Here is a 25930-nt window from a genome sequence, read left to right on the forward strand (position 1 = left end):
TGCAGTTTCTATTTGGGCAGTTAGGCAGTATAACGATGACACTCCACAGCTGCATAACCTGATTCTTCTTGTTCCTTTTCACAGCAGGACAAATATATGTAGACACTCAAAACTGCTATGATATTTAGAGATGTTAGATTACTAGCTAACATACAATAGAGCAAATGGGTGTTCTTAACCTTTGTATATTTCTAAATATCTGAATGATGAGTAACGACAGAGAAAATCCATTTATAGTGCATTAATTCAAATTATGACCCGTAGTTAGACTGTCAGACATCTTTCCAATTTATAATCTCACAAAAGGGGAAAAAAAATCCTCCTTTGCTACAGTGAATACAACACATGCTGTGGCCTTCATACATCCATTCGTTTTGTTGCATGATGGTTACATCAGAAACAATAGACTGGCCTTGTCTGAGACTCATATCTTTTCAAAAGTCTGTTTTGCAACAGCTGTTTTGTTTAGGTGTTATTTTATTTTATTTTTCTTTGTTTAGTTACAGTTATTGATCACATACGATCTGTTCAGATGTCCTACAGCAGGATGTCGTTCTGCAGCTGCAGCTGCTCACAACAGGTTGAAAACACAAAACGCTGGAAAGCAGTATAGCAGATTCGCAGACCTGTGATGTGTGAAATAATAAAAACATATATAGTAAGCTGCACAATGATAGTGTGTACAGTGGCGATACCATATGCAAGTACATTCAATACTCTATTTAGGAACAGGTGATTAACTAGAGGGTCTGGATGTGCAACAGACAGTGAAACAGCACTGGATAGATAAATATAAATAAAGTATAATGTTTAAATGTTTAATGTGTATAAGTCAAAAGTGAGCAGACCGTCCTCATTAGAGGCAGAAAAAAAAAAAAGCAGAACTTCTTTACCTGACACAGATGCAACTTGTTACACAAGCTGATTTCATCTGGCAAGAATGACCCATTGTAGCGGAGCTGGAAAGTATTCTGCTACTCATGAGCTGGCTGTGGAGGGAATGCAAAATGGCATACGTGATGATAGTTCATCCAGCATCTATCTCTGCACGATCAACTCTAACAGATCTGGTCTGATGCTTCTGCTGTAGCAAGGATGAGTGCATTTAAAAAACAGACTTGTAAGATGACACCTCACTAAAATACTATGACTTTACATTGGTCATGAATTACAAACAAGTGCAGCTAACCACGCTAGCGAGAGGCAAAAACTGTGTATTTAGCCTTATTTGGCAAAAAATAATGTTTTGAATAGAGTAGCCATGTTTCCAATCAGATGAAATGCACATTTTAACTCAATTTCCAGAAAATTTATGAAAGAAAATGAAAAATAAATTGGGTTTCTTTCCACTACAGTTACGTGTATGTTAAGAGTTGGTGTTGCCACTTCTTAGGTTACATTAAATCATTGCAGTTAAACTTCAAAGCGGTGGAATCCGATGCAGAGAACATGATAGAAATATGGCATTTAAGTTTGTTTCATTAATTTGAGGAACATTAGAGTCTCTTCATCGGTCCAGCTTCATCTGTAAGACTGTTTCCTTTGCAATTGGTTGCATTTTCTAAGTTTCCACTCAGGTTATGTGTAATATAAAACACATAACTGCAAAAACGAACACACTAACTAAAAATGCGCAGGTGTGTGACATGCTGATGGACAAAGGAGAAGTGGCGTGTGCTGCAGGAGTGATTTGAAAAGTCTCCCTGGACATTTTTATAGTTAGGTTTTACCATGAACCTGGGTCGCTGTTGGAATTCATGATGTCAATCCTGACAAAAACTGTGAAGGAGAAAGCTCCAAACTTTTCAAAGCCACCTCTCACATAAAGTGGTGACTGTTTCCCACTGAAACCTGAAATTTCAGAAAAAAATTCACTCAGTCCTGCAGAAAGACACAGCGTTGACCCTTAAGCCCAGTCTGTTGTCGATGAGACTAAACCAGTTAGTATTTAATTCCCTTAATCTTATTCAGAAATAAGGGCGTCCTCCCACTAAACCTTAGAAAATGCGCCCAACAACTACAGTCGTCTATAGAATGATTTCGTCAGAGTTGCGCTTGAGGTGTTCAACAAGAAAAGAAAAAGGAGACTTTATAGTTGCTTCTTGGGCTGCCGTGGCGCTCACATGTCCAGACACAAGTAAAGCACAATATGCCTGTCAGGTGCTGAGCAATCTCACAAATCATTGAGGCGCCTACACACTTCTTCTTTGTAGCTTCTTACTCAAGTAGCAGGGGTTGGATTTTATTAAACTGAGTGCGCTGCTTTGATTGTCCAGATCTGCCCTGACGTGATTGGTTTAACGCTGAACAATCTGGTACAGTGAGCGTGACCTCACAGAATGTCGGGACCCTGGCCTGCTTCAAAGGATGAACTGAGGGAAATATGGTCCACAACGTCAGAGGCTCAGATGGCCAAGATCAGGGACTGTCATTATATAGAGAGGAATGAATCAGGCAAATACGCCACTCACATTCCTGATGAAAGACTCTGATTCCTCTGAGAATACAAGAGACATTCAGTCCCACTTCATAGTCTAGTTAAGTTTCATTTTCCTCCAATGGCAATGAAATCCCTCAAGAAAAAAAAAAGATACCTGTGAAGCATGAATCTTATGTCATTATGCTGCTGTTTCTGTACGGAACATAGTGTTCTGTACACGAGCGTACCACCTATATACCTTCGTTAACAGTGGCACAACATTCAGCAAATGCGTTAGTATTCATAATGAATACAAGTAAGTACCCATCAACTGAAATCTCACCTATACATGGCACAAATATACACATACATGGATACAAATAGCTAATGTGTATATTCTATTGTTTATGTGATGTCCACAAAAGAATATCACATATATTTTAGACGTAAACTTTCTAATTACTTTTATTGCTATTTTAACACGTTAAATACAAATTCAAGGAGAAATAGTTAATGGCATTTGTTCATATAGCAAATTAAATGTAGGTCCATGAATGCAGCAGTGATTCCCTCAGTGTTAAGATGCTGCTGTGTGAAAAACAGACCAGAATAAATCTTATCTATAATGGTGGTGATGGGGGATATATGTATTTCCTGTCAAGGGTTATGAGGTAAGTAGGACCCAAATGCAGCCAAAACTTGGGGAACGGTGCAGACAGGTTTATTAACCAAAATAACAGACATGAACAGACGACATGAACAAACCCTGAACTAAACAGACGAACCGACACAGACAAAGGGGAGCACAAGGACTATATAGACAAGGGAGGCAAGGGTGATTGAACACAGGTGAAACACATTAGGGCGGGGCAGACAATCACCACACAGACACAGGACCAAGACAGGAAGCAAAACACTGACACAAGGAAACCAATAACAAAATAAAACAAGAAGTGCAAAAAGTCCAAACGAAACTAAAAAAAGGTGTCTGCCATAGCAAACCATGACATCTCCTATATAGGAGAAGGTTCAATGTTACATTGGTGAGTACCTTGTGTTATTAATACTTTTGTAGTCATTTGAAATTAACAACTGTATAGAGCGGATGGGTAATGTCCAACCGTTGGAGGACGGAAACATTTTAGTTTATAATGAAATGAATTACTTTTACAACAGGAGCTTAGAGAGGGCAGAGGAGAGACATGTTGTCCCTGATAATTCTGTATAAACCACTTTTCCCTGTAATATATTATACATTTATCATGTTGTTTTTTGGGGTTTTTTTTCCAGACTTCTGTTGATTTGTTTTTCTCACCTACCTTTTTCAAAATGATTTCGATTTGTCACTAGTGTGTGGATGGATTCATCGTTTGTGCCTTAGACTGTCTTGTTCCTGCTGGAATTAGATTTTTACATTTCAGTCAAGAGAGAACAGAGAAAAAAAAAACAGTCAGACTCAAGGACAAATCTAATGAAAATTCACATCAGTGACTCAAAAAGTCCCAGTAAATGTGTTGATACTGAACATAACAATAAAATGTTCAAAGACATCATCTCAGTTTTCCAACAAAATATCTGATATGCCAGTACAATATCTGCTTGTAGTGACTAGAGCATTCTGAAACATTTTTATGGTTAAGTTTAGACTCTCACAGCACTTGGTTAAGGTTGTTGAAAGACTGTAATTTGTTTTGTCATTCATTGCATTGTTAAGAATATATTGCTGTACTGCTGTTGCAGTAGATGCCTCCCCAAACACCTACCAAAGGTTTTTTCATTCAAAAATTGTCCATTTTAGACCCAAAGACAGATGGCACCATATCACAAAACTCTCTATAAAACCCACTTATCTCAGTCTATATGTGCTGGTTGCATTCAAAGGTCTCCATATTGTAGAAAGTGAGATTTCCATGCATTATTTAAAGCTGGCCTAGGTGTCATATAAATACTGTGAAAGTGTCAAAGTGCTCAATCCACGGAGAAATGCACGCAGAACCATATTCAGAAAACTGAGCCATAAAATGAGCCCGTAAGTTTCTATTATAGTCCTCAGCTATGTCCCCAGCTCCGCCCATCTGGTCCCACTGTCCAACATTGCACGATTTGGTTTCTCTGAGTGTTTACCTGAAATCTGCTTTGTATTTATACGATTTGGACTCTCACTAGTGTTTTTTTTCTCCTCTCAGACAATCTTTTTAACACCGTTCTTCTACTGATCGTTGGGGTACTTTTGGTGTTGGTTTATGAGCTACTCTTGGACTGAATACCAGCTATTATTGTGGCTGTGTGTGTGGACTGCAAACTTGCTCACTCACAGTTAAGGGGATGATATCCACCGCCTGGAGTCAGAGCTCTGAAAAAAGGATTAGCCGCTTGGCGGTTTTTCGCCATAGTTGCTGCCCAGGCAAAAATATACAGTCTTTCCGCTGTAATTTCCCCATATATGCCTCCATCACAGTGCCGCTGATTGGCCTGGCTGGCCGGCCTGGCTGGTTGGCTTGGCTGGTTGGCTTGGCTGGTTGGTTGGTCTGGCTGGTCGGCCTGGCTGGTTGGCCTGGCCGTGCATCACTCAGAAAACAATGAACGCCTCTCTTCTGATTGGCTGACCGACCTGTTATTTTCTAGAATTCCAGAGAGAGAGAGAGAAGCCTGAGAGAGGAGATGTAAAACTATGTAGAGATGGGTTTTGGTACTTTAAACCACAAATATATCTTCTTATGAACATCAAAACTTCAACACTGGAAAAAGTGTAAAGTATGGGACCTTTGTGTTCATGCTTTTTTGGCACCTAAGGTAATCACATAAAATAACAGCATCAACGAGCGCCTCGGTACTTAAGCTGTGTACATCAAAGCAAACTCCCTGACCCTTATTTTTCTATGAAATTAATTTCCTCTCCCCAGTACTCCGAAAAGCACCAACATTTGCCAGATGAAAAATGTGCTCATATCTCTGCATGTTACCTCTCTAATTATGTGTTTCCATGTATGCCGAGGCACTACACGGCACAGTGAGTACGGTGATAAAGGCCAACCAATAAAGAGCATGTTCCGCAAGAAAGTGACATCGTCTACATCCATCAAGGAAGCGAGTTTTTCTGGTTTCAATCATCAGAATCAGAAGGGTCGCTATTTTTTTTTCTTTTTTTTTTTTCCTGTTGAACAGAACAGGGCTTTTTAACAAAATAAACCATGTTGCCTCCATGAAAAACAAGCAGCTGAATGTATCACCTGAAGAATCAAAATTGCAGTCAGTGTTTTCACATATCCAGTCATGCATGTAAATTTGCTCAGTGCAGAACAAAATTCACACTTATCCCTGGGGCTTTATAACCCCAATTAATGAACCTGCAGAGATAGGAGGAAAAGGAGAGGGGTTTGGGGGAAAATAATGGACAGAGCCACATTTGTGATAAGTTTTGAGATCATTCAGAGACTAAACGCAGCAGAGGCTCAATCCACACATACAAACGTCGCACACTTTACAAGAATGGCACAGCTAACGTCTGCAAATTTGGTACGTTAGCTTTTTGAGTGAATTGGAAATGAAATGTAAAAATATACTCCAGTGGTCAAACTTGTGCGAGTAAAGCAAGGCGGGAATTCACTTTGCGTTCAGTCTGAACACAATCTAAAGTAGTCGCTGCAAGCTCTGCTCATGCGAACGATTGTAGCAGGTGAAGTTACATTATATGTCTAAAAGCCACAGAGGTCCAGATGTTTTTCTTAGGGCTCAAACACACATGAATATCAGACTTTGGAGTTTGTTCGGTGGTGAAAAACATTGCACACTTTGTCTGAGGAGTGTGTAAATAATGTTAGACGGCGTTAGAAAAGTCAGTGTTGGAAGAAGGAGTCTAGTTGCTGACCTCTAATGGAGACATTTTTTGTAGTTAATTAGTATGGACAAAGTGATTTTTTATAATGAGTCATGTAAATCAGCTTGCTTCTGCTTACTTAAGTAATTTGTTTAGCATGACAATTAATTTTCTTAGAAACATATGTGTATAAGTAGCTAAATTATCCCGCCTGATTTGTGCAAATTAAATAACTCTTCAAATCCTCCAGAGTGATTTTGTGCCCCGCTTACAATTTCAGTAACCCTCTCTAAAGAAATTCTTTTTGTGGGGGCAGCGGGAGAAAAGCAGCCTTGATTTAATGTTTTAATTTTGATAATGGTTCAATTAAGAAAATACCAGTGGGTTATGGAAGAGTTTCATAAGATCAAAGAGCCATGAAATACATCCAGTAAAGTAAAAAAACTGTATTCTGTGACTGAAGAACTACATGGAACAAAATATAAAACCATCTAAGCTCTTTGAAAACCATCACATGCTGCGATGAAAAAATTTGCCTTTATTTGTTTTAACCACAAGCCATCAACAGCCCAAATGCTGAAATATCTTTATCCGTGGCCAGTCTGCCATGCACTCTTTTAATTTCTGAGCCCAGATAATTCATTGCTTTCCACCACACTGCTCAAGCCTTTCATTTGTAACCTCGCGGGCTTCAGACTAACAGAAAGTGATGCACACAGCTCAGATCTTACTTCCCCAGAGAGGTTAAACAAGTAAAGAATATGAGTCATTGTGCTTCTCGGCCTTGTTTGGTCTTATTTCACTTTTGTTGCTATAAAATTTCAAATAGATCCCCAAACTGCAAACTTTGGAGAAAGTATCATTACTTAAGCTGAATCAGCATGAGAAGTATCTCAATGAAGATGTTATCTTATTGAGCTAATGCGTAACTGGCACTTTGCTTTGAGTAAAATGCCAATTTTCAAGCCTGGTCTTCAGGGTCTTCACCCTGTCTTATCCTAATTAACTGCACATTTTGCACCAGGAATATTTGGATATATGAACGTTACCAACTGGATCATTTGTTAAATACTTATCATTTTCTGCTTAGTATATTATAACTGATAGAATCAGTGTTTTACTCAAGTTCAAGTAACTTTATTTCCCTTTTGCATATGTACAGAGAACAAGCACATTAGAATTATTATATGATTTTCTCAGTCCTTCACCAAATCATGTTCACTAATGCATTCATTAAAACGAATAGGCTGACAATTTATATATACTTATTTGTTACCAAGAGTTAGCTGGAAACAGGAGGTGATTAACTTAGCTTAGCATAAAGATCAGAAACAGAGGGGAAACAGCTAGCCTGGCTCCGTCCAAAGGAACCTGAATCCATGCAGACAGTCGAGATATAAAAAGTTAATCAGTGAGGTGTAGAGGTGATATCAGGCTATTTTCTCCTTGTTTTCAGTTTTATTGCCAAGCCAAGCAAAACAGCTGCTGGTTAGCTGCTCCTAAAAATGTCCAAAATTCCCTCTGTAAAAACCTTTGCCTCTAATATGTCAACAAAATGCAAGAAGAACTTTAAACCTGCTTTTGTCCGTTGTTTGGATTTCTGTTCTGGATATTTATGCAAATGTGTGCATATTTAATTAGATGGTGCCATATTTGCATATTTAAACATTACATTTCAGAAAACTTATAAAACACAAAATAATGGTCTTAATGTAAGTAATCAGCTGGGGAATTGCCATGGTGTTATCCATTAGTTACATTTTTTACCTAATTCACCTGAAGTGTCTCACCTTAATTTCAAAAAGTGTATGTGCATTTGATGTATGCACATATGTATGATCATTCTGCAAAAAGCCTCGTGAGGACAGCAGAGAGATGCACTGCCTGGAAAGCTTTTAGCTTTTCACCGCCTCTGAATGAATAAACATCAAGAGAACACGAGCATCAAAAGTCAGACAAATTATCACAAACATCAAGTAGGTTGGAAACATCATCACACAGATGTGTGCAGGAACAGTAAATGCAAGAACCGGAGCCACAGACGACTAAATTCTTCAGAAAAGCACTACTTTATTTTCAATTGAATAAAAAAAAAAAAAAATTCAATTAGTACTGGAAGTAAGTTAATCAGCACATTTCGGCATGTATCAAAACCTTTTACTCATTAGTGTGGGCTGAGGTGCTGCTGTCACCTCTTTTACCACCGCTGTACTCAATCGAATCAGAGAGGAAAACTTAGCTATCCATCATATACACAGTGTGCTCTAGACCGCTGAGAGGCCTCACTGTCTCATTTGCTCTGCATTCATACTGACCTTTTTGAAGTTTCCATACAGTTTAACAGAGCTTAAATGTTGATAAGCAGATATACAGAACCTCTAATATTTGTATCATGCATTTGAATGATGCTTTATGGAGAAGATCCATGCTTCCATGGACTTCTGCAAATAGAAAACTTTGATAGATTAATGAATGTATAATTGCACTAATTATGAATTCAATTTCTAAACGCTAAAGGTTAATTAAGAACCTACTTATAACTCTTTCATGGGAGGTTATTTTTCTCAGTTACTGTCAACAGATGAATGTAAATGAGTTGTGTTTAATCAGATCTTAACATTTAACAGTATCAATTAAATCCTCCTGATTTCACTGTGAAATATGACCTCAGAGCTCATCCATCCGTTTGGGCAAATGTGAATAATCACTGGCTCAGCTTTCCCACAGGTGAGTTCTACTCCACTTTCACCTTGACTCATTCAAAGAACAAAAAAAAAAACCCACAATTTTATCTCTGGCCTTTCCAGCTAAATCATAATGAACGAAAGTAATGTGAGATTCCATATTCAGTAGGTGCAACATGTTCGCCGGCTTGAGAGGGAAATGCAGTCCACCTTCTGCTCTAGCTTGTTGCCTCACTCTGCATGCAGGTGTGTTGTTTCAATGTCTTGCAAGATCAACACTCTCTGTTTATTGTATGGATTATCTGCTTAGGTGGGAGAGTTCACAATACTGAAGAAGGTTTAGAAAGTGACATCCAATTAGCTCATACCTGTTTCCATGACGTCACTTTTCTGGCATTTCTTTCGAATTAATCTTTGACAGCACATCAAATGCAGGGGAAGCTTGGTATTGCTTTTCTCTTTTTTTTCTTTCGAGGGAGAGAGGGCACACCCAGAACAGAGGCAGAGAATACTAATGCTGCTTTGTGGCAACCTGAGGTGAATCTTCTGACCATCAGACGTGTCAGCGCAGAACTGACAGAAACCTGACGAGTTTTTTAATAAATTCTGCTCTTCTCACCACTGACGTGTACGTGAATGACAGGTGTGGCATTTGCACCTGTAAATGTTTCTGTTTTGTGTTTAGTGATGACTGAATGGAAAACACACACCGCTGGAGGGTCAAAGACAAATGAAGTGTTTATTGCTCCAAAGACTGAATAGAATACAGATTGATCAACTCAGTTCACACGGGGCCGCTCACTGGTTAAAGGGAGAATCTGTAGTTTTTAATGTTATTTCTATGGTACAATAGCACATGTACAAAAAATAGAGCCTTTTATGTTTAAGGGGCTCTATGACTTTTGGTGGTAGCACTTGTGTTTATTTTATTTATCTTGCTTTTTAACCATCTCTGTGTTTTAATGATTAATAATAGGAGGAGTATTTTAACATGGGGTACGTGTATGAATCAGATAGTGCTCTAATGTGTTTGTCAGATAAGGCTTCTACATGGCCAAAAGTATTTAGACACTCACAACAAAGTATGTGAATACCTGCACATACATACTGTGGAACATGTCATTCCAAAATCATTAATATATGGTGCTATAGTAACCCTCGCTCCTCTGGTTTCAGGATTCCCAGCAGATTTTGAAACCTGGCTGCAGTGATTTGCTGCCATTAAGCCACATGAGCATTAGTGAGGTCCAGCACTGATGTTGGGAGATTGACTGTTGAAACTAATTGCTTGTCATATGTGATGATAAACTGTATATATTTACACTTTGGACTGTTGGTCAAACTAAACAAGTAATTTAAAGTTCTTTGGATTTAAGAAATTCTGTTTTTCTCTTATTTTACAGGCCAAGCAGAGCAGAGTGAAAAGCTTGAAACAGTAGATGGTTTCCCCTTAACTGCTGGCACAGTGTTGCGAGCACAGTATTTTCTAAAGTATAACTGTATGCTGCAGCACTAAGATTGTCCTTCACTGGAGGAAAAACAGGACAATAGTGAAAAGTTGCAGGTAGTGGCATCCACATACTTTTGGCCTCATTGTGTAACTTGCTCTCTAACAAGTGGACATGTTAAATGTGATGACGAATGATCTCCCAAGTTAGGTGATTAGTTGGTCAAAACAGAACGTAGGTGTTTCCTTAGAGCAAACTACGTGGGCTTGTGCACTTTGACCTTACTGTTCCACAGTGATTCAATCAGTGACACTATGTGGTGCATAACATCACAGCAGAGAGTGCAGCAATGCTACCACACACTGAGGTTAACAAGACGGCTGTTACCCACATATTCATACAGACATCTCCCGAGACAGGTTCAGATCAATGCGGAGCAGAGGTCTAATAGATTCCCGATTCAGAATAATGCCGGAAGTTGCATGGAGTGAGGCCAAACTGTTCCCTAGGTTCGTTAACAATACAATAACAAAGTTTAGCCTTAAGAAATAAATGTACTATGTTAGATGTGTGGTCATGCTGCTGCCTCAATCATTCTGGAAATGAATCTGTGTTGTGTTTCCATGGCAATGTTGCACCAATTTATTGTAATGCATTTTCAAAAAAAATAAAATAGAAAAATAAAAACCTCTGCTACCCTCTAGTGGATATATAGCAAAAGTACACAGTAACGGTTTAAGTTTTTAGGCCTTTATTTTCTTTTTCTTTTTTAAAAATAATTAATTAGTTTTATCCTACAAAAGTAAGCTGTAAGACAAAAGAAGAGAAGTTTGTTTTCAAGAATGGAAAGTTTCTATTGTCAAGTTTATCTGTGCTATGCAGTGTCTATTGCACAAATGTTTATTCCTAGGTCAACAGCAATATTCAGTGTTCAGTTGAAAGATGCACCAATCTGGATGACAAATGTGTTTCTTTACTGTATTTTAATGATATACGATGTATTCTTCTCATTAATCTGTCCCCTCTGAATGTGTAAAATGAGTGAATGTTACGTAAGTGTATTAAACGGTCTGAATGTGTGCAGGTCTTTCAGAGCGAGTAAAGATGTTAAATCAAGGACAGTAATGTTAAGTACATTACGCGCTGGAACTGTTAATGTGCAAGGATAAATAAAGTTTTTGCTGATCGAATGAAATCACACACCGCTGTCTATTATCAACAAAGAGAATTATAAAAATAAAGCAGATGCACACCATGCAGGAACTATATTTTGTGATGTATGAAATGAAATGATGTTTCACTTATCATAGGTGAAAAGTAGTTTGTTATGTGCTACAGTGAGGACCGACCCGGCGAGAAACAATTCAAAACCGTATCGCTCTTTTATTGGCCAATGACCAAATCGCTGAATGTGATTGGTCAATCCGCGTTGCTCTACCTAACCGTTCCGACCAGAAACACGGACACTCGGAAAGCGTGATACCCACCAGGTAACTCATTGTGATGCATATAGCTTCATATAAATAACCAGGTTTAAGACGATTTAAACTGTTAAAAATGTAGTATTTTGAATCAGTAGTGAAGACGGAATTATACGCGTCTGTTGTTAGCACTTCCTATTTTTTTCCATAATTTCTTTCCCTCGCATGCTGACATGATGTGATAGCTAGCTAGCTTGCTAACATGTTACCAGGTAGCCGCGAGTGAAGCTTTAACCTATCTGCAGATGTCAGTTCAAAAAAAAAAAAAAAAAATATTGGCCGAGAGTGACTACTTTCTCTTACAAAAGCAGCATTTATTCAGCTGCTCTCAGTTTCTTAATGCGTTTTTGGTAAATGCCGTCTGCTTTAGCTAGTTAGCTAATGACGCAGAGCAAGCAATTACTTTAACGATGTTCAGCTGTTGCTTATGGTAAACGTAAACGATGAACTTGATCACTACGTAGGGCATGACTCTATGAACATGGCACTGTAATATTAGATAACTGTGCTTTTGTTTTTTAATTTTTAACAATACGAAGAGAATGTAGACGAAAACTAGCTAGGGGGCTAAAGATGGTCACCATTATATTGTAATAATATCTAAACAGATTCAATTCAATAAACTTTATTTGTCCCCAGGGGACAATTTAAAAGAAGATCAATATCTCTTTCTCAGGAAAGTCATGAGAACCATTACTTAACTACAAGCTAGATGAGTTCCTTCCATAATATATTCATCACACACAGTAACTACAACAATTGCAAGTATTAATTTTTTTCATATTTTTTAAAATATGAGCATGTAAGGCTGCCCTCAGGGGGATGGGTGTTTCTTGCAGGTGATTCCGTTAGCAAGTTCAGTCCCAGTTGTGTTTCATGAGGGGTATGAAGTGAGTATCAGTTTTAACTTGATTTTTCTGTCATGTCCACAGTCATGTCTTTCCATCAGGATCGTGGGGGTACCAGGGGAGGAATGCCCTCAGGGCAGCATGGCTCCCCTCAAAGCTATCGACCCACCAACCTGAGGCCTCCCCCTCCCCAGCCTCCGGTGCCCCCGTACCACTATGATCCCCAGACTCCTCCCAGTTCAGGCTACCATGGAAACAACAACTACATGCCTCCTCACTCTGACTTCATGCAGTATCCTCCTCCAGCACCATCCCAGACTCCCAGTTCTCTTAACCAGTGTCCAGTGCGCCCACCTTTTCCCAAGCCCCCAGTTCGGCAGGGCTTCCTAGAACCCCCACCTAACTTTCCACCTCCTCCCTTGCCCAGCTCCTCAGGGGGTCCGACACAAGGGTCCCAGGTGTCTGCTCAGAATGCCTACCACCCTTACATGATGCCACCTGTGCCCCCACCACCATTACCGCACCCGCCCATGCCTCACCCCATGGCTTCTCAGTCTATGAGCTACCACCCTCCATACTCCATGAACTACCCCCATCCTCCCCACCCCCCTTTCCCTCCTCCCACGTTCAGCCCTGGCTACACTCAGAGCCCCAGCTCATATAAACCAGACCACAGCTTCAGGCATGGGGGGCAGTATAAATACGAAAAACCCATGGACAACAGGAGGTCTCCAGAAAGAGGGTATCGCCATGATGACCACAGGCAGAAGGGCTATGGCTACAGTAGCCAGGGTGATAGGCACAAAATGGAATTTCCTGGAGAGAGGAAAGATCGCGGGAGGAGTCCAGACAGGCGTGTCAGGCCAGAGGGTGGAAGGTACAGGTCTGAGTATGACAGAGGCCGGACTCCCCCGAGACACAGGAGCAGGGATCGCAGCAGGTAGACAGACAGCACCCTACCTGAATGAGATTCATCTTTGAAATGATGTTTTTCATATTACTCTGTGTGTTTGCTCCCAGAGAGAGGCATCGTCACAGAGAGAGTCGAAGATCCCAGTCACCTGACAGGCACAGAAAGAGGCCTCGGAGGTACAAGTGTAATCCCTTATTTGTCTTATTAAAGCTGCTGTGAAATACTAATCCCCATTCAACCTCTAGAAACATTCACAAATTATTGTTTTTGTCACTGTAGCTGTGGTTCAGCTTGCACACATTCATACATCTCCTAAATTCCTGCAGTTTTTTGTTTGTGTAATTTATATGCGTGTGTATATGCATATATGTGTGTGCGTGTATTTTAACTTACAGACCCTATGTATATCTATATTTGAAGGGGTCATTCTAAGCTAAAGAAAACGCAACAGTTTTTAGTTTCAGGTGATTATACACAAGTAATAATCCTACAACACTGGTCCTTTGAATGTAAAATTTGAAATGGAGCTAACATGTGACCTTAACTCCGTCCTTTGGTCACAAAATATCAAGTGGTTGTATATGTGGTGCAGATTTTACCTTTCGTCTCTGCCCATTGTGATCTTTTTTTTTTTTTTTTTTTTTTTTTTTTTTTTTTTTTTGTCATTTGCAGTCGGTCCACAAGCAGAGACAGGAAACGTGGTCGCTGGGAAGAGGAGAGGGACAGGAGGTCAGAGAGCTCCTCGGCCCCGAGCAGAGAGCGCAGCTACTCCTCCATCAGGACCAGAGACTCCGAAGAGACCTTCAGTGACAGAGACCGTGAGCGAGAGCGGGAACGGGACAGAGACCGAGAGAAGGAAAAAGAGAAGGGGGATGATGAGAAAGAGGAGGAAGAGCTGCTGAAACCCGCCTGGATCCGTTGCACCCACGCTGAGAACTACTACTCCAATGACCCCATGGACCAAGTGGTACTGTTGGCACTTTGCTTTTAATTATACCTATGTTCAGTTGCTAATTGTTTGTTGTAATGTATAATTGTTATTATACATTTGGTACCTTTTTTTTCTCGATAGCCATAAAAATATCTTTGCCTGCAGTTTGATATAGGTAGTCACAAAAGAGAATGGCTTGTTTTGGTTGATTGAATTTAACACGTTACCCATTAACACTGAGAACAGATTTGCTTGATATTGTTGTATCCATCCAACTACCAAAGGAAGCTTTCCCAATTTTGTGCCCACAATTTTATCAATTCTGTCTTCGATGGTGTTGTTGAAGAGCTGGATTACTTTTTCTCTAAGAGTATACGTTTTCAGGCTCTCAGTTAATAGCGAACACTCAAAAGACACGCCTCAGTCGCCCTTTGCAAATCACCGCTTGCCCTCTCAAATGCTTTTCTGATGTCTTTGGTGCTTTTGGATAGTGCCGACTCCTTTTTCTTCTATAAAACTCTGACCTTTACCAGGAGTCTCTGAATGCTTGCTTCCTGCTGTCCTCAGCTACTTTCTTCCCACAAATTACATATTCTGGCAGAGACCTGACCTGTCCTTCAATAAAACTAAAGTGAAGGTAAATGTCGAGATGGAGCCTAACTTTATTTCTTTGCCTGTCTATGAACAGATTTACTACTGTTATGTCTCTCTCTTTTCTGCTGTGACAGCGAGGATGCTACCTTTGGGAGTTAGTTACTGTCGCTGCCCCAAAAGGATGTTAAATGGTACAGATGGTCTATGGCACTGAGAGGGCATGACACAGTGGTGTACTCTTTGTGAGGACTGAAAGCACAATGCCGAAATCTTCTATTCTTTTCTAGCTGTTAACAGATCATTTTCTCTCGTAGTGAAGTTTGGTATTTTGTTTTTTCTTTGTCTTTCTTTCTGTCTTATTTCATGAGTGTATTTTAGACATCAATGCAACAGCAGAGGTCGCACTCTGCCATTATCATTTTCACTAAGTGATTGACTTAAAAAGCAACTGTCGGCGTAAGCGTTTTAACAAAACTCGACTGCAATTTGTACTTAAAATTCAAAAAGTTGTTGGGCATCCCTGTGGCCAATGGGTTTAAGACAATGATGGTGTAATCTCAGTTTCCCCGGTTTCTTTGTTGCATGTCAACATCTCGGATCTCTCCTTGTTTCTTATCTATTGTCCTCTATCCAATAAAGGAATAAAATATCCCATAGACCTAAGACATTGACATGCCATCTGGACTACAATCAGGATCAGTATCAATCAGGCCTTCCTCTATCTACAACTGTTCTGTTTAACATTTAAAAATTGAAAAAAAAAAAAAAAAAACTATCACAGATTTTCGTGTATTTTATTTGGATTGTTTTTCCAGGGAGACTCTACAGTCGTGGGGACCAGTAAACTGCGGGACCTGTATGAGCGCTTCGAGGAAGAGTTGGGGAGGAGACAGGAGCGAGCCAAGGATGCTCGACCGAAATGGGACCCACCCAAGACTAAACTGGATGAGGATCCAGGTGGGTATTGCTGTGACATGACACTCAGATGTCAGTTTATAAGGAAAACCTAGACAAAACTAATGCCTTTTGTGGTGTGGATCAACTATATTGTGTTATATTGTCTGATCTTTCTATTATTTTGTCCACCTCATTCAAGTCAGTATAGTCCAATAACATCACAAACTGCGTCCTCAGTTAAATGAATACCTCTTTATTATAGTTTCAATAAAAATTGTATTATAACCTTCATGAAGGAGGATTTACTGGAGGACTGTTGTATTACACTGCATTAGATTTAGCATGGTGTAACTAATAAATATGTCAAAAGTACAACTGCATAGTTTTGTTGAATTAATAAGAACAATCAATGCAGATAAAAGCCTTGAGTGCAATATAAAGTAATTTGAGGTATCATTGTTCCTTTAATCTTGCAGTCCTACAGATCACTTTTTTTTTTTTTTATCTTCAGCAGCCAGTGAATTGAAACTTGCACCAGCTCATACTTGCTTTCTTGTTACTTTCATAAGTTGTTCTGGGTGCCAGTGCTGCAGCTAAATAACAATGAACAGTTAATACATCTCTCGACAACCTTTTGTTATGGATGCACACAGAAACTTGCTGTCTTCTCAGCAGTGCATTTGGCTGAGACGGAGATTAAGTTCAGTGTTTATGATCTTATCTGCAGGGCTGTGAGCTGGATTGTCTCTTTCAGCACCGCAACAGTATCAATCTCGCCCAGGGAGATCTAATTTGCTAAATATGTTGCTCTGGGCACCGACTTCACAGTCAAGTACTCAAGTTAAAATGCTGATAAGAATTGAAGACTTTGCTCAGCTAAAAGCCACAAACTATTCAGCTGAATGGTAATTATAATCCTCATTTTGGTGTGAGGTTTCTCTCCGGTAAGGGAGAGTGACAAGTGCGAGAGGGAAAAAGAGAAAATGAGAGATTTCAAAATTGGCAACTGTGCTGCTCTTTTGATCTCAGAGAATCAAGTCTGCAGATGGCGAGAAAAGTGGACATTGTAATGAACTAGAAACAATGAATCCATAGTAGTGATTGGTAAGTCATGCTAAACTTCATTTGTTTTCCCAAAGAAACATTTAGATGGGAAATTTTGCTGTATCATCAACATTGTGTGGATAATTATTCCTCCACAAGAGCTGGCAAAGACGGAGTGCGCACAATGTGAAAACACTGTGACAGATTGCTTTACTGAGACTTTATGTTGTATAATACTTTGTGAGGGCACAGCTGAGCAAGGGGAGCTTAACCACTCGACCAGCTCCGGCTCAGCAAATTATGTTTCAGTTGTCAGCCCTATAATGTTCTAATGATTAAAGACCTTTTTGCTCTTTGGTTCCAGACGACAGCAGCAGTGAGTCAGACTGTGAGTCAGATGGTGAAGGAAGCACCTGCTCCAGCAGCTCTGACTCTGAGGTTTTCGATGTCATTGCCGAGATCAAGAGAAAGAAGGCTCACCCCGACCGCCTGCATGAGGAGCTGTGGTATAACGACCCAGGACAGGTTGGTCTTAACAAAGGGATTTTTGTAAAATTCATTATGCCACAAAACCAAATCTTCCAACTCCTACATCTGTCTTCTCTAATTCGGGTCTGACAAAGTATAAAAATGAAGAGAACAGATTCAAGCAACAAGCAACTCCACAACATTGGTATCATAATATAAGGCAGAGGTAGGGAAATGGTGTCCAGTGGGCCGAATCTACTGTAGAAGAACAGTGTACGTGCCAAGCAGATGTAAGTCCTAATAATATGATCTTATAACATCTGATTTTGCCCCATACATGAGGAAAAGCAGGCATACCAACAGCCTATGTGTCTCATTTTGTGCCAGGATATATTAACAGTGCACGGTGCTCAAACTAAGTCCAATACACTTTAACAGATGAATAAAACAAGTAAATAATATAATCCAATTAATTTAAATTAAACCTGCAACCCTTGAATTTTAAACACAGTTTTAATTTTACGGCTTTATCAGAAATTGTGCTGATAACATTTTTTTCCTAAGGCAACAGCAAAAGCAGCACTTTCATCCAACCGTCACTGGAGCAGGCTGCCGTTTATTGAGTGCGTAGTGCAAAAACAGAACATGCATTTGCATATATGAGTCATTTTTTGCAAATGAGTATTAGTTAATGAGCGTTAGCTGCTGAAACTCTGTTAACCCTAACTTACTAAAGGAAAAGTAATTCTGCCGTTGGATACGATCCTGTTTTATAAATCAGTTTAAAAGAAATAAACAGTTAAAACATATTGGCAACTTATAGACCTGTGTGTCCTCCATGCCTGCTAAATGAGGATTCTGCAACAACTGTGTCTCTGTTGCACAACTTGTCCAGCAGAGTGCACTGAGAAGTTTGGTTTTAACTATAAGATGCCCACATTTTTTAAGTCTTCATCAAGATTGTTAATGTTTTGTCTGGTACACTGGCAAAATAATTAGGAATTAATGACATAATTAATTAACATAAATAAATTTAATAGAAAACTGAGATGAAAGAATCTAAGCTTTGACCTCATTCAGGTTCAAAAGGGGCACAAAGTGGGTAAAAAAGACTGTTCTGGAGGTAATGGAAGGATGCACCTCTGTCTCAGTATAGCAGGACAATGCTTTGGGATATTGGTACCAGTGTGACTATAATGTAGATACACATCATGATATAACACTGTCAAATATTAAATGCATTTCCCACAGTACTGGATTGTGAACATGAAGTTCTGGTCTCTGGGAGCTTTTGAAATCATTTTACTAACTGTTTTTTCAGCAGATGAGATCTGATCTGATCTGAGGTCTGATATTTAACTATGCAATTTGAAAATGTCCAAAGAGTATGTTTTACATTTAAATGAATTTATTTTCCAACTGTTGAAACGCTTGGAAAATGCATTCATGCAGTCAATAAAATTTAAAATGTAGTCATAGTCCAACAATTTATCATTTTTTGTTGGTGTGTTGTGTTATTGAAGAGTTGACACCTTTTTGTCAGAGTTTGCCTTCACATTGCTGTGAGACTATCATAAAGGCAAACTTAGAACTGTAAACTCCAGTGAAGAAGTAAAGGTCAGGAGTATGCAGTTTAGCGATGTAAAATGTTCAGCGGCTCCTGTGTTATACATGGCAAGTGGAGCAGTTGTCTGATTTACGTATTTTCTTCCTGTCCAGATGAATGATGGTCCCTTGTGCAAGTGCAGTGCCAAGGCCAGACGTACAGGGATCCGCCACAGCATCTACCCGGGGGAGGAGGTATGACACGCTGTGAATAAATCACCCTTTCATAACCTTGAAGTTGTGCCACACAGGGGCAAGGACATTATTCTAGTCAGCCTAAATGTATTCTCTATACAGAGGCCATTTTCTATTGTATTAGAGGGACAGTAAGTAAGAGTTTATCATCCCAAAGAGCCAAATTATGATATTACATCTGTAAGAATTTGGCAGGGGAGTTGGTCTATACCAGTGATTCATCGATTCTTTGGCCACCTGCTGAGATTTCTTGTTTTCGTGACTCATTTTCTTGTCTGACTGTGTTTTGGAACAAAAACTCCCACATAGATGCATCTTCAGCTGCCCAGTGTAACACATATCAGCAACAAAGACAACAAAGAATAACAAATCTCAAAGCTGTTTTATAACCCTTGTATTTTCTGTAATAGTTATATTACTTCTGTTTTGCATTCATTAAACCGTTTACATTTAAGGTGAAAAGGAGGCTGGTTAAGGAGGAGATGAAGTCAATTTTCCTTTTGTTTGCTAGTAGTGTCCAATGAAGGTCATGGATTACGTAATGAGTTTTGTAACCTATGGCAAAGTATTTCCCATGGAGGTAAATTAACATCAGCCTCCATGCTGTAGTGCTGTAGATTTCTACCCATCAGCCCTTTTTACGAGCATGTTTTACTTGAAGGTCAAATCATGTCTTAAAAATCTATTTGGCTTTGATAATGAACGGGGCTTGCTCCCTTGTTAGTCGAGTAGTTGACTAATTGCTCGTTACGTTCTTGGTTGACCGGATAATTATTAGTCAATTAATTGTTTTTTAATGGGCAGTATGGCTGTACTCATTAAAGGATGTACATCAGGCATCACTGGGATGTGTTTGTCACATCTCTGTCTTCACAGTAATTTCACAATAATTTTAATAAATATTTTTTGCTCCTCATTAACTTCAATACTTGACAAAATCCCTCAGCGTAAATGCATTCATTTGCAAAGGTAAAAAAGTGGTATTTTTAAAGTCAAATCAACAAACTGATTAGTGGTAGAAATCCTAAGACGAATCAATCAACAGAAGATGAATCAGCAACTTTTCTGATGATAAATCTTTTAGGGACTTTCTCAGGCAGAAATATGAAATATTTCTTGGTCCCAGCCTCTTAATTGGGAAGTTTGCTTTCTTCATCCATTTTATATCATTGCAAACTGCATATCTTTGGGTTTTGGGATGTTGGTCAGACAAAATGCAAAGGATGTTTTTCACTTTGCTGTTTTTTTATCGATCATCTATTAATCGAGAAGGGACTTGGCAGATTAATTGAAAATAAAAATAGTCATTAGTTGCAGCCATACAACAGTTTGACAGAAAGAGAGTTGTCATAATTGGCCCCAGTTTGGTGTCAGAACAACGTATGTATATGATGTGCTAAATTTACTGTTAAGGAGTATAAGCTGTGTGTCTCTCTCTCAGTCTGTGAAACAGTGCCGTCCAATGAACAACAATGCAGGAAAACTGTTCCACTACAGGATCACTGTCTCTCCTCCAACTAACTTCCTGGTATGAATTTGTCTTTTTTGGTCAAGACCCTAAAATGAAAGAAGTTATTGTTGTTGTATGTTTTATGGCAGTACTCACTGTTTATATTATGACATTCATTCAGCTGCAGTGTGTTGTTCCAGTGTGTGACCAGCTGTTTTCCGTTTCAGACTGACAGGCCGACTGTGATCGAGTACGATGACCACGAGTACCTGTTCGAAGGCTTCTCTCTCTTCTCCCACACACCTCTCACTAATGTAAGCCTGCTTTGAGTTCTTAGCAGTGTAGGCGACCAGCCATGAATATTACACCACGATAGTTTCAGATTTTTGACAGTAAGTGGGTGCCACTGTGCACTCGTTTTTCTCAGTCATGCCTGTATTTTTTTACATTTTGTATTTTATTTGCGAGTGTCAAGACGAATCCAAAAAGTTTACAAGGTTGCTTACAGCTTTTCCATAAGCTTAAAAAAAAAACCCCAACACATTTCATCAACGATCCGTTTCATATTCCAACAGAATGTGTGTTATACATAAAACAAGCGTACATCATTTCACTTAAGACCTGAACAGCTAAAGTTAATCTAATAGAAATGATGAGGACAAATCAAAAATTTGCTAAGTCATGGAGGCATTTGTACTGTTGTTCATCAACCTTCAGGAAAATCATGTCCTAATGATGCGATCATGTTTTACAATATTCAGTAACACCATTAATTCTCATTGATAGCTGCACAGGCCTGAGAAGGAACCAGAAAGCCATCCAGTTCAATGTATTTAGCTAGGGCGTGATGGTTGACAGACCTTCATTTTGATTGAATTTCACTTGATTGTCAGATTTCTCTGATGTTTGTCCGGTTTCATAAGATTCATTCATCATGAGTAAAGTGAGCAGGGTGTCAGATCCCTTGTTAATTCAAAACAACCAGAATAAAGGAGAGAAATACTTGATATCATCAAACTATTAAAAATATTTTTAACAATATTTCTTATTAGTTTCAGTTGTACAGGCCAGTCCTGCTATTCCTCCCACGTCTACTGTGAACTCTATTCTCTCTCCTCTCTGATGTGTGAGCCTGCCTGCATGAAACTCTGCTGTGTAAAGCAGCCAGGTCCATGATCTGTTTTATTAACCCTCTCTGCATGCAGGCCAACTGCTGCTCAGTCAGCTCTGCACTGGACACATGTGATACCATTCCTCTTTCTACGCGTCTGTTAAGGCAACACATATAATTTAGGTCAGAGTTTGAGTGAAAAATCCCCTCCTCCTTAAACTCCGCTCTCCTCAAAAATAACTTCAAATCGGCTTTAGGCTTCGGGTCTGCTTCTTTGTTGCTTGGACAAAGTGCTCCTCTCTTGCTGTGCTGACCTTGTCGCAGATTCCTCTCCCTCACGTTCGAAGGCCCATCAGTGGTTGTCAAACATTAGAGAGGTCGTGACTTAAAAGGACCCTCTCTCTCTGTAGACATATGAGCTGTGCGCTCAGCTATTCTTTTTTTTTTTTTTTTTTTTTTTTTCAGAAGGAGGAAGTTTAAAGGAAAAGGGAATTTGAGAGGAGACAACCAAACCAAATCAGTGGCCACGCGTGTGTGTGTTTTTCCTGCATGTTTGAATAATAAACTACTTGGTCAATATCCTTCCAGCTTAAAAAGAGCCCTGAGGATTAGGCATGATTTGAACTGGATAATTTAAGCAGCCCTTGTTAAAAGCTGGGGTAAACGCTTCGTGGCAGTGTGGGGATTAGGAACCTCGGAGCGTGGTGATATTAGCCCCCCTGCTAGTTAGCCGCCGGGTTGGGCAAGAATGACTGTGACTCCCAGGTTAATCTCTTAAAATGGACCCCTGTGCTCTGGCAACAAAGACCGTGTAACTAGGGAGATTAAACACAGAAGAGCAGGCTTATCTATTTAGAGAGATTTGAGTTACTTAATTTTCAAGAGTCAGGTGCACTGCCTGTGTGTGTGGAGGCATATGATTTGTGTGACTTGAGTGTTTGCACATGTCCTGGTTTTTAAATTGACCTATATCTGTGCATGTTTGTACACACGTCAATGGGTTAGAGTGGGATTTCTTGAGCGTCCATACTTTTTTCTTTACATGCAGGTGGTTGTGAGCGCCATTTTGGGCAAGCTGCACAGCAGAGATGAGATTTTAATGAGTTTCCTTGAAAAGCTGTAACCTCTGCCTAACGCCATGGTAATGAGTCGGCCCTTCCTTTCTTCTGCCCGTACTCTGTTCCTTTCATCATCACAGATTCCATTGTGCCGTGTGATCCGCTTCAACATAGATTACACCATTCACTTCATAGAGGAGATGACACCGGAGGTCAGTAAAAACCCACTTTATCTCTCAGCTCTTTCTCTCCCCTTTCTCACCCCTTTTGTTTTTATCTCAAACGGCTGAGTCTGAGCACAGCTGAGCCACACGTAACCCTCACACCTCGGTGCCCGGGTGAGCTAAGGTGCTAATCCTTTTAGAAGAGGGAAAGGAGAATCTTTTTAACCTGCTGAAGTTGATTACATCGATAAGGTGGCTTATGTGATAAAGTTAGAGAACTGGATTTGCTTATCAGTCATATCTACATTAATGCACTCCTGCTTTTTCTTGAGTCTGCTTGCACTGTATGCTCACAAAATGCTGCTATCAAACACCGTCTCTCTCCTGTGTCCAGAACTACTGTGTGCGAGGCCTGGAGCTGTTTGCCTCCTACTTGTTCCAGGACATGCTTGAGCTCTATGATTGGAACCTGACAGGTAGGAATCTCAAAAGAATGGCCAGTTTAACCGGAAATGACCTTTTTCAAGCTCATGCATGGGTTGCACCTATGAAATGTGTTGATAGTGATAGTTTATGGTGAAGTATAGGAGTGGAAATGATCTCATGTTGCAAATTGCAATATTTCAGAAATTGGGAAATGTCAAGCAACATGATTGTGATTGTCATTTCAGCCATACCTTTACACTGCTATTCTTTAACTTGTGTGAAAAGCATGTTTTTATTGTGAAATGTTGTCCTGTCCAAACAAACAGCAAAAAAAGTGAAAAAAAATGTGCTCCTTCGTTCAGGTCCTGAGTTTGACAACGAGGCCTCCGGATGCCAGCGGTTTCATTTCATGCCCCGTTTTGTCCGATTCTTACCTGGTAAGACTCTGAACAACCTGCACCGAGCCTCAACTGCTTTGTTCTGCTCTTTGTCTCCCTCTGGTGGTCAGTGGTAACACAGTTCTCCCGTTAAAACAAGCTAGAAGAAGGATGCATGTCTCCAGGAATGTCTACTCCCAACATTTCTGCAGCTGATGTTGATATATGTGGCAGGTTCTGGAGGTTCACTTACAGAGCCTGAGCTGCTGTGTAGCTGCATGATATTCATCTTTGATACACATGATGGTGCTGGTGCACTATGATATTGCCACAGAGTTTGTTATGACAACTGTGCCGCCTACCTTCTTTCCATCAAAAAACAATTTATCTCCTAGCTTTCCCAATTTAGTTTGCTACAAACACTTATCTGCCTCTTTTACAAAAGAAAAAAGAAAAACAATCCAAACTGATGTTTCTGATGTGATCTGTAAAGAGAAAGGGAGAGGAGACGGGGAGTTACAGTGAGAGCGTGATGATGTTGTGTTTGAAAGTTGCAGGGAGAGAGTGTGTGTGCATTTGTGTTTGTCTTAATGCATTTCCAGAACTGAGAGGTCAGTGGATTTTTATGTGCCTGTCCATTTGAACACTCGTAAATGCAGGTCAATCAATTTTGCATGAGTGTCTATTAAACTGTCTCTCTTTGACCTGGTAGATTGCATGTGTGTGCTTGGCTTTATTTCACCGCATATGCATTCATATGTGACTGTCTACTCACTCTTGATTCTGTAATACTGATTTGAATGTTATTCCATGCGTGCGTCATTATGTGCCTTCACGTATTGTATGGCATCTGACCTTTCATCAGTGCCTGTGTTCACCTGTGCATTTCCTGAACAATACAATTGTGATACATGGGGACATTTTCATAGTATGTAATATTGGCTCAAAAACTGCGAGTTGGCAGAGGTGAGGCAGGGTGAGATGCTTGTATAAACACAAAGACTTTCTCCAACATGAACGCTGATTTTGGGCCAAGGATTTTGAACAATGAAAGAATGCATTGTATGGCAGCTCAGAAACGTTTTCCCTCGAGGAAAAAGTCAAAGCTTGTTTAATTCCACAAACTGCAGCTATGAAGGCTGAGATTTTTGCATTTTTTTCAATTAACTGTGTATTCATGTTGATAAATATTTATGTCTTAGATGGCGGGAAGGAGGTGCTGTCCATGCATCAGGTGCTGCTCTACCTGCTGCGCAGCAGCAAGCCCCTGGTCCCCGAGGAGGAGATTGCAGACATGCTGCAGTGGGAGGAGCTGGAATGGCAGAAATACGCGGAGGAGTGCAAGGGCATGATCGTCACCAACCCGGGCATGGTGAGGCCTCAGCTTCTCTGTTACGACAGGAGGTGGCCTTGTCCGCCGTTTCAAGGGCATTTGTCGCCCCCAACCCCGACACTGCAGGAATAAGGCTGTTCGTGTTAGCCTGTGACATGAGCAATCTCACCTATTATCCCCAAGGGCGTTTGCTGTCATCAACACTAGTAGGGCCGAAGCTTTTGTGTCACAGTGAAGTTGGTTAACCTTCTTGTCTGGCCCATATTTTAAAGAATGTGGAGTAATTGTGTTTGGGTAAAGGTGAAGATGTCATTGCTAGCTAAAAGGTTGCATATGAATAGTGAATATGATTGTGTAACCTTTGTCGTGGGTGAGTTATTGAGTCAACTGGCCCTCCTGGCAGGACTGAATTGTTGCTGTCAGGTTCTCCAGATAGGTGGGTGTATAATAGTCTTCCATCTGTAGACTCAAGTTTAAGATTGCTCTGCCAGTCAAACAAAGTCTATTAAAAAGGTCATATATAGAGACTTACTCTGTTTGGCGAAAATAGAACTATCTGTGGAAAGGGTCAACATTAGTCATCTTCACTGTCACTCTCAGGATTTCTTATAGTGAGTTTGGTGGTTTGTTGCTTGTTGGTTAAGTGCTTATTTTATTACTATTTCAT

At 39.9% G+C, this 25930-nt stretch overlaps 1 protein-coding gene across 1 annotated transcript in view; it reads left to right on the plus strand.

Annotated features, from left to right (window-relative positions):
• The first annotated feature begins 11818 nt into the window (after positions 1 to 11818).
• The window catches only part of drosha (drosha ribonuclease III), an 82026-nt gene continuing 67914 nt past the window's right edge, over positions 11819 to 25930 (plus strand). Inside the window, exons 1-13 of the mRNA XM_023395091.2 lie at positions 11819 to 11858; positions 12782 to 13637; positions 13718 to 13786; positions 14283 to 14577; positions 15951 to 16092; positions 17441 to 17601; positions 19264 to 19344; positions 20786 to 20872; positions 21022 to 21108; positions 23104 to 23175; positions 23522 to 23603; positions 23916 to 23990; positions 25133 to 25302. Of these exons, the coding sequence (XP_023250859.1) occupies positions 12784 to 13637; positions 13718 to 13786; positions 14283 to 14577; positions 15951 to 16092; positions 17441 to 17601; positions 19264 to 19344; positions 20786 to 20872; positions 21022 to 21108; positions 23104 to 23175; positions 23522 to 23603; positions 23916 to 23990; positions 25133 to 25302 (2175 nt within the window). The 5' untranslated portion in view covers positions 11819 to 11858; positions 12782 to 12783. The remainder of the gene's footprint in view (positions 11859 to 12781; positions 13638 to 13717; positions 13787 to 14282; positions 14578 to 15950; positions 16093 to 17440; positions 17602 to 19263; positions 19345 to 20785; positions 20873 to 21021; positions 21109 to 23103; positions 23176 to 23521; positions 23604 to 23915; positions 23991 to 25132; positions 25303 to 25930) is intronic.

The sequence above is a fragment of the Seriola lalandi genome, unplaced genomic scaffold (genome assembly GCF_002814215.2).
Source record: "Seriola lalandi dorsalis isolate HSWRI2012SDOR001 ecotype SW California unplaced genomic scaffold, Sedor1 jcf7180002054956, whole genome shotgun sequence".
Taxonomy (NCBI): Eukaryota; Metazoa; Chordata; class Actinopteri; order Carangiformes; family Carangidae; genus Seriola; species Seriola lalandi.